This window comes from Echinops telfairi, unplaced genomic scaffold (assembly GCF_000313985.2).
Source record: "Echinops telfairi isolate 266 unplaced genomic scaffold, ASM31398v2 ScPeMD7_7467;HRSCAF=8505_1, whole genome shotgun sequence".
Taxonomy (NCBI): domain Eukaryota; kingdom Metazoa; phylum Chordata; class Mammalia; order Afrosoricida; family Tenrecidae; genus Echinops; species Echinops telfairi.
In genome coordinates, this window is record NW_022111368.1 from 14,129,937 (window position 1) to 14,143,724 (window position 13,788).

Here is a 13,788-nt window from a genome sequence, read left to right on the forward strand (position 1 = left end):
AATATATTAAATTATCAGAAATTTGGTTTTATCTCTCTAGAGAACCCTGTCTAACACAACCACCCTTCTCAAGGAGTCCCGGTGGTGCGTGGTTAAAGTGTGGGTGGTTTGCGCTCACCATGAGAGAGAGAAATGGCATTGTGCTTTCATAAAAGTGACAGCCTTGGAACCTTTGAGTTCTCCTCCACCCTGTAGGGTCTCTCTGATTTGGAGTCCACTGGATGGCAACCACTGTGCTTTGGTGGTGGTGTAAGGTGCCATCGATTCTGTTTCAAATTATAGCGACCCTATGTGCAACAGAACGAAACACTGCCCCCTCCTGGCCCATCCTCACAATGGTCCATTGTTGGCAACCACTGTGTCAGTCCATCTTCTCATAGGCCTTCCTCTTTTTTGCTGTCCCTCCACCTTCTCCAGGGACTGATCTCTCCTGACAACATGTCCAAAGCATGGGAGACAAAGTCTTGCCCTCCTTGCCTCTAAGGCACGTTCTCATTTCCTTCCTCTTAAGACAAACGTGTTTGCTCTTTGGTATTCCATAGTACTTTTGCTGTTCTTTGCCAACGCCACAATTCAGATTTTTCTTCGGTCTTCCTTATTCAGTGTCCTACTTTCACAAGCATTTGAGGCAATTGAAAATCCCATGGCTTGGGTCAGGCATGCCTGAGTTCCCAAAGGCACATCTTTGCTTTTCAACACTTCAGAAAGGTCTTGTGCAACAGATTACCCAGTACATTGTGTCATTGGATCTCTTGACTGCTGCTTCCATGAGTGTTGATTGTGGATCCAAACAAGATGACATCTTTGGTTTGGGGTCACCCCTTAAGGAGCCATGATGACCCAGTGGGCTCATTTTGGGTTGCTCCCTGAGTTTGTGCTTCAAGCCCATGAGCTCATCAACTACTCGGTGGGAGAAAATGAAGGGGGCAGTTCTATTCCGCCATGCAGGGTGACCATGAGTTGGAATCAACTGGCTGAATGAATTTTTTTTTTTTATTGCTCTGGGTATGAGTGAATTCCATTCCCCTGAGTATTTCCTCTAGTGAAGATAAATCAGTTAGACTAGAGTGGGCTTTTCTGGTGTTTCCAGATGAGACTTCACTTCTCCTTTCTTCAGGCTCAGGGACAGTTCAGAAGTATCTGAGGAGACGTCAGCAAAGTTATGGGAAGATTCCATTTTCTTTTAGTTCTACTTTTCCACCACCTTTCTGAATCCCACTCATGGGTACATTACAGAGGCATGGATATGGTGGAATTGAGAGCAAGTGGAGGGGACCTGAAATGTGGAGACCAGGGATTCTTGTGGATTGACCTGGCCCTGTGGTTCTTCTGGGAGCCCTGTTGCTCCGAGGTTAAGGGCTGTCTAAACCAGCCAGCCACTCTGAGGCAGAAAGGACAGTGGCTGGCTTCCATAGGATTACAGCCTTGGAAGCCCTCTGGAGCAGGTCTGGTCTGCCCTCCGTGAGGGTCACAGTGAGCTGGTTTGGTAATGGCTGTTGTTTCTGACATCCGGCTGATGTTTAGCCACTTGTTGATTAACAAGTGTTAATCAACACTTGTTAATGTAGGTCCCAGGCCTCACCTCAGATTAGCAGAGCCAAATTTCCAAGCATAGTACATGGGAATCTGCATTAGGTAGTTACCATTCAGTCACTGGGCAAATGTTTGTTTCTCTCAAACCATTGGTTCTGGAAGAGAAGAGAGAAAGATGGAGAAGCAGACCTCTCAGTGTGAGAGAAGCCTTTGCCTTGCTTTCTAGGCAATCCGTGCAGCCCCTCCCTTCCTGCGCCTCGTCTTTCAGACAGGGAAGACATTTCTTACGGGATGCTTGGGCTGGGACCTAGGCAAAATATCTCTTGTCACTTTCTCCTTTGTGAATGAAGGTTTAGATTTGTTTTCTGTAAGTCATGATACAGCATTATGTACTGGGAAGCCTTTAATTTTATAGTTTCCAGAAGTTAAGTTCTGTGTTCAGAGGAATCCCACCTGTGTGACTTGAGGAATGCATAAAACAGTGGCAAAAAAACCCCAAAAACTCTTTCTTTCAATATCTGTCATGCTATCCAACGAGGCACCCTAGTGGCAATGCCAGCTAAGTGTTGGCTTGCTAACCGTGACATTGACAATTCAAACCCTCAGCCGCTCCTTGTCTTTACCTGTGGAGAAACCCTGGAGGACAGTGGTTGTGAGTTCCCTTAGGAAGTTGCAGGGTGACCTTGGTTTCTCTTGACTTCCTAGCGCTTACCGTGGCCTGATCTGGGTTTAGTGTTCTATTCATACTATCGAATGGTCATGATGACCCTGGATGTGTGATCAGGAGCTTATCAGGAGGTCAGAGAGAGTGGTGCACTTCCGTTTGTAGTGAAGTGTTCTTAAGATCGTCACAGGAATTGTTTCAACTCCATAGAACATGTTTTTATAGAACACGGGACATCCTGAGGGGTGGTCACCAGGCCTAGCTTTGAAGCTCCTCTGGGGGGTATGGGTGGCAGGGGTTTGAACTGCTAACCTTTTGCTTCATGTTGCTTCCCACAACCATTTGTTTACACCTTTGCTAACACAGTTAGACTCACTGCATCAAGTCCGTTTCTGACTCACAGAGACCCTGTAGGACAGGGTAGAAGAAAGGCTGTGAATCTTGACAGGAGCAGAAAACCTCAGCTTTCCTCCTGGACGTGATTATAGTAAATTGTGTCTTTGGAAGTCCTAGACAGTAGCTGCTTTTTGCACTTGGTCTTCAGAGGACATGACAGGCTTATAGCCAGGAACATGAAGACGAACCCCCTTTTGAAAGATGATGAAGCAGTTTTGATATTCCTTTGACCCCATGTTTCCGTTGTCACCAGTTGGAAAGCTTTAGTTTTCTTACAAGTAGGTGGGATGATTTCAGTGCTTGTCTTTCAGAGCTGCTCTGGCCGTTAAGCCGTGAACCTAAAAGATTCCTAGCAGTAGCTTGCCTGCAGCAACTATTTGAAGGTGAAGTCTCCTTATTTTTTGCTAGGTAGATTTCTTTTCCTCCTTAAGGAATGAAAGTGCTTGTGTGAATAGGTGAATGGAGCACTTTTTACAAAATTTAGATTTGATATGAATTAATGTATGACACCATTAGATTGAGCTCTGAACAAATAGCCATAGAAGGCGACCTCGTGTGAGTCGGCTAGAATGCTGCTCTGTAAGCTTTTCAAAAGTAGAGTACCAGACATTTCTTCAAAAGTTCCTTTGGGTGGACTTGAAGCTCCAACCTTTGGTTAGCATCTGATGTAAGTGATGTCGGTGACCTGGGGATCAGAGCTGGCACCTTGGGGATCAGATTGGAGAAAAGGTGGCTGGCTAGTCAGAGGGTTATAGATGGCATCAAGTTTTCCAGACGCAGTAACACCGGAACCAAGACCTAAATAAAGGGGTGCATGTTTGGGGTGACATTTAGACAGCTTTTTATGAAAGAATTGGTACATCAGAGAGTTTAAATCCCATCCTTTTACCAGTTGCTGTTGAATCGATCCCCACTCAGGGCCCACGTGTGTGTCAGAAAAAGCTGTGCTCTTCTGTTGGGAGCAGCCTGCTGACTCAGTAGCTCATGAGAAGCCAGCTCTCTGCTTGGGGTTTCTGTCTTTAAGAGGGTATTAGAAAATGTTGTCCAGTAAAACTTGTGAAAGAAAGCACGAGCTAGTATCGGGCAGAGCATCCCGTCAGAGGAAGAAAATGCAAGTGGGTTCCACTGATACAGAGCAGTTTCACTGCGTGCACGAGGCCTAAGGTGAAATGGGCGGTGTGGGTGGGGTTGGGTGGTTGTAAGCTTCTTTCATCATCCTTTTAACATAAAAGTGCCACAAATAACTTTTTAGTGTTCAGGAGGCCTATGAAGCCAAAAGACACGAATTCTATGGCGAACGTCAGAAGAAAGAAGATGAGATGAAGCAGATGTTCGTGCAGCGAGTGAAGGAGAAAGAAGTCATACTGAAAGAAGCGGAGAAAGAGGCAAGTACTGCTGTGGTGGAATTGGCATCCAGTTGTTAGCTGTCTTGTTAATTTGGAGGCTTTATCTCAAGGATCAAGCTGTGATGCAAATTGTTGCTGTTTAAAAATTAGCTAGCTGAACACATAGTCCTTGAATACATATAAAACCAAAACATCCAACTCACTGCCATCACGTGAATGCCGATTCACAGCGGCCATATAGGACAGGGTAGAACCGCCTCTGTTGGTTTCCAAGAGTCATGGTCTCGGAAACTCACACGTCAGTTCTACCCTGTGCTGTAGGGTCACTATGAGCCGGCATCAACTCGATGGCACTGAAAGTTAGTTATCTCTAGATGGCCTTACCCTTCTCCCAAAGAGTGGCTGTTGGTTTTGAACTGCTGACTTTGTGATTAGAAGCCATCAGGGCTTCGGTTTGAATATGATGGGGTGCCCCCCCAAAACCAGAATTGCACTGGGGGAAGTAGAACTTCATAGTATGCATTTTTCCCACTTAGGGAGCATCGAGCAACTCGCTCTGAGTGAGTGCACCCAGTGGCATCGCCTTGGAAGGTTCTCTTTGGTCACGGTGTATTTTTTCATAAAAGCAGTTTCGCTTGAACCTTGCGTTTTGTGAAAGCCGATTTAAGAGGATCACAGCATGTGGCTGTGAAATTCTGTTTCCTGCTCTGGAAAAATGTGGTAGGAACTTGTGATACTGAGCACATCTTACAAGGATGGGACTATGGGGAAAAGTCAAGTGTATGAGTGGTTTTTCCGTTTCAAAAAAGGTGAGCATCAAAAAAAAAAAAGGGCTGATTTGTGGCAGCCGGGGGACTGGTTTTGCCACCACGACAATGCACCTGCTCACACAGTCATCTCAGTGTGCCAGTTTTTGGCAAAAAACAGAGTACCTCTCTTTCCCCATGCACCTGACTCACCTGACCTCGCTCTTTGAGGCTTTTTTTTTTTTTTCTGTGAATGAAGAGGGACATGAAAGGACAGTGATTTGTTGATGTAGAAGAGGTAAAGATAAAAATCGAGGAAGGTACTGTCAGTCATTTGAACAGATGAGTTTGAAAAATGTTTCCAAGAATGAAATCACAGATTTGACAAATGTATTAAGTATAATGGAGAGTATTTTGAAGGTGATGAGGTGGTTTTGTAAAAAAATTGAAACACATAGCTTTGGAGGGGAATCTGGCTTTTGGGGGTTACCCCTCATATCTGTAGACTTAAAAACACCGCACTGTAATCAAAATTAAAATGTTGGCTTACGCAGCAGCAAGATGAGGCTTTCCACGTCCATGCAGATAGATATGCAGTCTTAGAAACGCACAGACATGGCTCTGCTCTGCCCTGTGGGGTCACTTGCGTCATAATAGACTCGTTGGCAGTGAGCACAGGGAGCAGAATATGAGTTAGCCTTTACCAGTGGTTGACTGCAGGCTTGCCATGGGCGGGGTTGCTAAGCAGCCTGGTAAAGTGGACATGGCCTCTGTAAAGCGCGATTTGTTGTGGAGCATCTTCAGCCGGCCGCCCTCTGGCTGGTTGTTGAGGGCTCAGTCTGGATCACATCTGAATGTTACGTTTCTCTGGTCTCTCTCAATCAAGAACGTCCTTAATTTGAAGTCATTTTTCAGTGGCATATTTGGGAAGGCATTGTAATGGAAATAGGGGTAATGATTTTTTTCTTTTTAAATTAATAGATTTGTCTTAGGTGGTGTCAGGGTAAAACTTTTAATTAAGAGTATATTATCTCTCATGTATTTTAATTCACCAGTGAGGAAAAAAAGAGATGTAAACGCGACTGATAGTTTTTTCTTTTCTTTAACTTTTTATTGTGAATTTGGACCAAGGTTTACAGAGCAGATGAGGTTTCCCCTCAAGAGTTCACTTTCTGTGCCACCTCATTGAGTGCAACACCCCCCCCCCTCCCCAGGGTGACATCACGTGTCCCACTCCTCCATGCGCACCCTCCTTTTCTGCTTTCTGAACCTGGCCCCTGGACAAATGCTGCCCTTTCGATCTCAAATGGTTGATTACCCTAAGCTGTGTGTACCTCCCTAATGTTACTGCTCCCCCTATAGACCTTTCACCTGCTTGGCTGAAAATTGAGCCACGGGGCTATGGTCAGTTCCAGATCCTTAGTCTGGAGGGATGACCGACCAGTAAGTCAGGCTTTTTTATGACTTTGTCCTTGGATAAATGCTACCCCTCTTGACTGAAAAATGGTTGATTGTTCTAAGGAGTATGTATCTTTCTAGTGTTGTTGCTCGCCTCATAGACTCGTCTTTTGTCTGGCTGAAAATTGAGTGATGGAATGGGCTGAGGTCCAGGTTGAAGACTGACCGAGGACCACAGTTTAAGTTCCATCTGTCTGTGTCAGACCAGCAAACCTGGCTTTTTGCGTGTGATTTTGAGTTTCGTCCCACATTTTCCTCCTACTTTATCCAGAACTTTTCCATGGGATTCCTTTCATAGGGTTTAGTGGTGGGTAGCTGGGCCCACGTTATTTGAAAAAGCTATGTAGAGAACAGATTAAGGCGAAAAGAAAGGAACATTCGGTAGGAAAAGGTCAGCGGGTGTTTTAAAAGCGGAGTTTCGTTTCAAGCTGTCGTAGGATGTCAGCACAAAATTCCCGTACAGCGGGCGCCGGCTTTTCATGCCAGTGTGAGTTTTCATGCCAGTGTGAGGGCCGGGGGCCGTGTGTAGCGCCTGAGGGGGTGGGCCTTTCCTCTCTGTGCCCCAGCCAGACGGTTTCCTGTGGAAGTGCTGCCACACTGTGTCAGTAGTGAGAATTGCATCTCTGTCGCAGCTTCAGGCCAAATTTGAACACCTCAAAAGAATTCACCAAGAAGAGAGAATGAAACTTGAGGAAAAGAGAAAACTTTTGGAAGAAGAAATAACTGCTTTTGCCAAAAAGAAAGCTACCTCAGAAATCTACCAGAACCAGTCTTTTCTTGCCAGTGGCACCAGGAAAGACAAGGACAGGAAAAAGTAAGTAGCGTGTGACTGCCCTGTCTGCTGCAGCCCCTGCATCCCAGCCCCGCCTTTGCTTCCGTCTGTTGGCCTGTCGGAGCGCCTCCATGCACTTCTCTACTGCCCGTGTGCTGACTCTCTCTTCCTCCTGCAAAGACAATCTCACCCCTGAGAGCAGAGGAGCCGTGCGTGTCCAGGTTGCCCGCTGCTCGTGCCCTATCCCTTACAACAGTGCCTGGCACATAACAGGGGCCCTGAAACTGCCCAAGGGAACAACGTAAAGCTATGCCGCAGTGTAAGAGGGGTCAGTTAGCCGGGTGGGCAAAAGGAGCCCTGGCAGTGTGTAGCTTACAAATTGGACTGCTAACCCTCAGGCCAGAGGGAGAAAGACGAGGCTTCGAAAAGTCTCAGAAGCCCACAGAGGCAGTCCCACTCTGTGCCTGCAGGGCCGCCGTGAGTCAGAATCGACTCTGGCAGTGAGGCCGTGATCTGGGGGGGACACTGGCCGCTTTCTTTTAGAGTCCTTCCTGCGGCTCTCATGGCCAACAGGCATGCTGGCTTCATGTCCAAATGAAGCTGGGCAGTTTACAGGGGAATTATAGCTACAAAGACCATGAGTCCTTAGGCCCACTTAAAAAAACTTTTAAAAAAACAAATTCTACTGATAATGATTCTATGAGAATTTTTATTTTAATAAGGAGACAAAGCTATCGATTCGAACTCCTGTGCCTTGAAGTCAGAGCTTATGAAACCCATGACGGACCTAAAGATGCAGAGGAAGGTAGAAAGGGCTCCAGTTCATTTGGGCGCCTTGAGTAGCATTTGGATGAGAACCTCCAGGCCTTCCTTAGGTTTGGGGTATGTGTTCAAATCAAAGTTACCAAAGTTTTAGAACATAAGTTTCTGTGTCTCTTTTTCTTTTTTGATAGTTTTCTTCTGTACTTGATGGCCCTCGTTTTATTTCACCCCCTTAAAACCAGCTGATCTGTGTGATTGTGGTCGAAATCCATTACGACTCATTCTCTCCAGAATGCTACCATCTGCTTCGCTGCCTCTGCTAAAAATAGTGGCCGCCTGTTCTCCTTCCCGTCCTCAGAGTGACCATTTGTCTCTTGTTACCACATCCACCTCTAAGCCAGCATTTTCAGCATACTGTAACTCACTTTCACACTAGTTAGGAAACACAGCCTGGGCTGAGGGTGGCTTTCTCGTTTTGAACTGTGGAGAGGAAAAGCAAATCTACAAGGTCGTCTGGGTGGATGTAAGCAGCCTATGGGTTTTACCATGTTTGGGGTTCTCATACATGAATGTCTGACGGTAGCTTTCCAGGCATGGGTCTTTGCTTCATTTATTGCTGTGCCCATCCCTCGAGCCCCGACCAGTGCCCAGCACATGGGAGGCAGGCAATTATTTGTCACGAGAGTGAATATGGTAGTGTAATAGCTGTGCTTCACTCATAAATTGTTTAGCTAAAGAATTAATGTCAAAAGATGAACCATAAAGAGAATTTATTGCTACTTGTTATCATGCTTTGAATTATAAAGCTAAAGAGATTTTTACTTTCTTATCCTGCTAGCGTAATTCAATGTTACTAAGATTGCATTCCCCAATTTTATTCCATGTATGTGAATATTGTCACCCTATTTCACTAGAGAGCCATTAGTTTGTTGTGCTTTACTTATTTATACTAAATAAGAACCAAATCCATAACTTTTTGTCACTCAGAGGGCTTTATCCACAAGAAGATATGATTAGGTGGTTTGCCTGTCCTTCCCACCCCCTCCACCACCAAAGTCTCACGTTAACCCTCAGTGGCACAGCCGGTGTGTGTTTGCTCGCCCTCTAAAAGCTTTTTAAAATCGATGATGCTAGTGATGTCATGTCCTGTGTGGTATTTTAAGTTGTAACAAACAAAATTATTCTTTTCTCTTTTCAGCTCCAATTTTATATAAGACAGCATTCTAGGAACTGCATAACAGAAGATCGTTAAAAGTAAATGTTATTGAAGAAGCTAGAAGTATGCTTTGGTTTTCTTTGCTGTGTTACGTACTGGTTCTCCCTCTGGTGAATAGACATGATAATTGCCGTGTATCAAATATTTTCAAATACAAGGTCAATACATACGCCAGGGTGGATGGTAATACTTGGATAGGGTCAGTGTTTTTAGACATCTGTAAGTTGCAGGTTAGAGATGGTTTCCCCCGTTGCCAACTTAAAGTAACGTTGCAGTGCACGAGACCAAAGAGACGAGCTTCAGTGCCCTTCGAAACTCGGACCTGCCTGTTACGGCGTCTGTCTCCCCAGACCACCTTTTCTTTTTGTCCTTGTACGTGTTAAACAGCCAACTTTGGCTATAGGTTTTAAATTATGTCATATGCCAAAACTGTCTTAACTTTTGAATATTTTTAGTCACTCTTATCTTTTGCTATGATCTAGTTGATAATACCCTAAGCTTTTATATCAAATTATATAGCATGATGACCTTCCAGGCTTTAGTGTGACTATGTTTAAAAGTAAAATCATCCAGGTATAATAACTTTTTTTCTATTTCAAATACCTTTTGAAACTGGGTGTGTCACATGAGTTACCTTAGGATGTATTTTGTAGTTACTGTTTAAAACTTCTGAAACAAAACACAAAGCAAAAAAAGTCTGTTCTAGGAAAAATAACAAGGTGGAATCATTCTATTAAAGACTTAAAAAAAAGTGATTATGAACCCCTAAATAGTCTGTTTAAAAACCCAGGTAATTCAAATCTCGAGATATTTCAATTCAGAGTGCCTTAGTATTCTCAGACCAAGTGAATGGTTTCTAACCTTTTTAAATACAGTCTCCCTCTCTCTCTCTCTCTCTATATATATATATATACATATACATGTACACACATATAGATACGCATGCACATATATATACTTAACAATTATATCATTTCTCATTTTTTTGTACTTGAATACTTTTAAATAAAACTGACATTTTACTCCTGAAAAATAAAATTTGCTCTATATTGATCGAAAGGTGTTGAAATTTCTTGAGCCTGGGGAAAGACTGGTCTAAAGCCCAAAGGTCAGAAAGGTTACACAAAGAGGGAACGTTACGTCATGGAGGCACTAAAAAGCTTATGTGTAGCTATTTGAGGATAAGTAAAGTATTGCTACTAGGATTTTAGTTTATACATGTGCTAGTTTGTTTTAAACAAAACCTGTGTGAATGTGTCTCTGATAAATGCAGACAAATTCAGTCATACCCGTGGCTTGCCCTCATTGGGTGCTTTCCACAGTCAACTTCAATCAGAACAGTGGCTTCTGAGGGGATCTGTCGGGATAGCTCCATTGCGGGCTCCTCTCACACCAGGACCAGATGGCGCCCAGCTACCTCTGCGGTTGCTCTGAAGGGATGCAAACAAAAGGACCTAGACAAAGAGGGAGAAAAATGTAACACCAAACTAGAAATAATTTTTAAAGACGAGGCTAACTGGTCAAGTACAGATTGGTAGAAGCCCCAAGACTGTGGCCCTTGGTGCACCCTTGAGGTCTGAAACAACTCCCCCTGTGGCTAACATTCCAGCCAAACAGTAGCACTAGAGACGTGCACACACCTTCGAGTAAATGACCCCTTGAGACCAGGGCAGCATCTGCTCGGAGACAAAGCTTTAAACGACGTGGAACCACGTGCATCGACGGTTGGGTGGAAGCCTGCACCCAGGTCACAGTACAAAGATTAAACAAATTCCGGGCAGAGACGGCAGCTCGGGAGGTTGGGGCAGCTGTCTGGGTGGATTCCTAGAGGAAAATCTCAGGAGGTTTTTCTTGAACAATGCAGGACGTTCTCCTAGGAGCCTATTGTGAAGACCTAATTTAAGACAAAGACTTGGTGACAAAGGGGCCAGGAAAGTGACACTGAGGGGGTTTTACAGCACTGCACTGCACTGCATTTTCGAGCGTAGCGTGGGTTGTCCTAGAAGAGTTTTGTTGTCGACCCTTACCCCATCCACCCTACATCCTGTTCTTGCCACTTGAGACGGCTTTTCCTTCCCCAAATTCAAAGACCATTTCATTGGAACATTGCTTGAGCCCCTCAGGGATGCCCAAGCCACTGTTGTGACGTGGTGTGTGTCAGTGGCTTCTTCAGAAAAGGGTTTACAAAAGACCCTGTACCATTGATCAGATTATGACTCACAGCAACTCCATAGGGCAGAGTAGAGCTGCTCCTCAGGTTTCTGTGACGAGAACAGCCAGTCTCATCCTCCTTCGAGTGGCTGGTGCGTTTGAACCACTGACCTTGTGGCTACCAGCCCAATCCCTAATCCACTGTGTTACCAGGGCTGCTTCACGGGCAGGTTAGAGAGATGGAAGCACCACTTCAGAAGTGTATAGCTCTTGATGGAGGGTCTGTTGACTGACACGTTTCATGTCTTGTTTGGTCAATACAAGGTCTATAGGTTTTGTCGCAATATTTTTTACTTATCCTATGTTAAGAAAACTTTAAGACAGAAAGCATTGCTAAAGATGAAGGACAGTTTGTGAGAGATTTAACTCATCAGGATGATAGGACAATTCTAAATTCATAAACACCTAATAATAGCCTCAACATATTTAAGGCAAAATTTGGCAAGCTTACATGGAGAAATAATGCAAATTCACGTTCTGTGGGCGATCTTAACCCACCCCTGAATGGTAGACCATGGAGAACAAATAGGAGTACATGCTGAGAGCGCGTGGAGAAAATGTGTAGTCACTGGCTTTGTGAACATACCACGAACAGTTCACCCCGGATCTGCACAGTGCACATTGTTTTCAAGTACATGTAAGACCCCTGAAAATCGACCAAACCTTGAACTATAACAAATCTCAACATTAAAAAGGAATTAAATTACACAGATTAAGTTCTCTGACCATAATACAATTAAGATTGAAATTGATAATAAAAAAATAACAAACAAAAAAAAAAGCTGTGTGTTGACTCCCGTAGCGCTGTGGGCCATTGAGGATGTCGTGTTTTGTTTTTGCATGTCTCTAGGTAAGATAGGTGGGATCGACCATACGGAAGGGAAAACAATGGGACCAATGGTTCCAGGAGGACATGGGAGAGGGGGAGCCAGGGAAAGGAAGTGGGGAGCCATCCAACTCGGACAAGGGAACAAGTGATCTGAAATAAAAAATGAGGGCATAGGATGCCTGGTGGGACTTGATCAAGTGCTGTGTAGTCAAGAGGAATTATTGAAAGCCAAATGAAGGTCAAACATGATAGTGGGACAAGAAGAAAGTAAAAGGAAATAGAGGAAAGAACTAGGAGACCAAGGGCATTTATAGAGGTCTAAACACATGTATTTACATGTACATATGTAAATATATATATGTAAAACAGAAATCTATGTACATATATTAATATGTTAACTATTAGGTAAACAGACATTGGGCCTGTACTCAAGTACTACTTCAACGCAAGAACACTTTGTTCTAGTAACCTGGCATTCTGTGATGCACCTGTGTTCCTACTTGAGACAAAGGGACTAGGAGAACGGATGCGATCCCTGAGGGAGGTCAGGAGGAGGGGCCCAGGGAAGGGAAGGAGTGGACATGTCAGGGGCAGAGCTAGGCTGGGAGTCCGGACACGCCTGGCTCCTGCCTGCAGTGCCATCCACACCCGGCCAAGGAAACCCCGACTGCTCGCCTAGACTCAGTCTTTCCGAGAGCACAGTGTAGGTGTTGGTACACAAACCTGGACATCGCCGGGTCTACGGATCAACACCGACTGCTTCATCGGATGTTTCAAGGGCACTAAGGGGATTTCCCCTTGGCGGTTGTTAGCTGCCACCGAGTGGGGCCCCAACTCATGCATAAAGGGCTGCTGGGGGCCCTGCCCCATCCTCATGATTGCTGTACATATGGTGTGCCCATTGTGATCCAGATGGTTCAATGACTAGTATTCATAAATTGATCCCCAGGGCTTTCTTCCTGGTCTGTTTTAGGCTGGAAGCTCCGCTGAAACCTGTCCAGGGTCACAAGCAACACAGACCTCCACTGACAGATGCGGGGTGACTTGTGTATCCAAGTAAGATGAATCCTTGACACGAGAAAGGGGAACCGATCGCAATGATCAGCATATAACCCCCACCCCCCCTGGGGGACGAACAGCAGAAACGTGGGTGAGGGGAAACAGTGGACGGTGTAAGATATGAAAATAATAATTTATAACGTATCGAGTTCATGAAGGTGGGAGGGTGTGGGAGTGGGGGAAAAAGCTGATTCTAAGGGCTCAAGTAGAAAGAAAATGCTTTGAAAATAGTGATGGCAACTCATGAACAGAGGTCTACAGGGCCAGTCCCAATCAGAGCCAGACTGACCACCCCCTCTCCTAGAAATAAGTGCCACAGAGAACAACACTAAACCTACAGTTCGGAGAGGGGCCCGCATGCCACACCCACATGGAAGCAAATCAAGAAGGATAAAGAGTGAGGGACTAGCCCCCATCCTGCCACACCGAGCCCTAAAGATGACATCCCTGCATGGAGCTGCTAAGGCACAGAGAAGACTGTAGGGCCAACAGCAGCTCGACGTGATGCCCCCTAGCTGGAACATACCATGACAGAGGGCCAGGGGACACATGGCAGGGAGTGAGTCCAGCGTGAACCCCACACAGTGAGGTGAACCAGCAAAAGGAGCAAAGCCACAAAACCACTGAGCAGCCCCCAAAATAGACTCAGGTTAGGAGGGGCAGTTCCTGGAACCCCCCACCCCCCTCCAGGACCAGTGGATAGATAATTATAAAGGTCAGTGGATAGACCTGGAATTATGTATACTTTCCCCCACCTCTTTTTATTCAATCTTTTGTCTCTGTTACTGTTGTTTTG

The 13,788-nt window shown here is 45.1% G+C and overlaps 1 protein-coding gene across 1 annotated transcript in view; it reads left to right on the forward strand.

Annotated features, from left to right (window-relative positions):
- Positions 1-9,952, forward strand: part of SEPTIN10 (septin 10) — a 53,679-nt gene extending 43,727 nt beyond the window's left edge. The window contains exons 9-11 of the mRNA XM_013005119.3: positions 3,846-3,978; positions 6,776-6,957; positions 8,876-9,952. Coding sequence (XP_012860573.2) covers positions 3,846-3,978; positions 6,776-6,957; positions 8,876-8,891 — 331 coding nt within the window. The 3' untranslated portion in view covers positions 8,892-9,952. The remainder of the gene's footprint in view (positions 1-3,845; positions 3,979-6,775; positions 6,958-8,875) is intronic.
- The last annotated feature ends 3,836 nt before the right edge of the window (positions 9,953-13,788 follow it).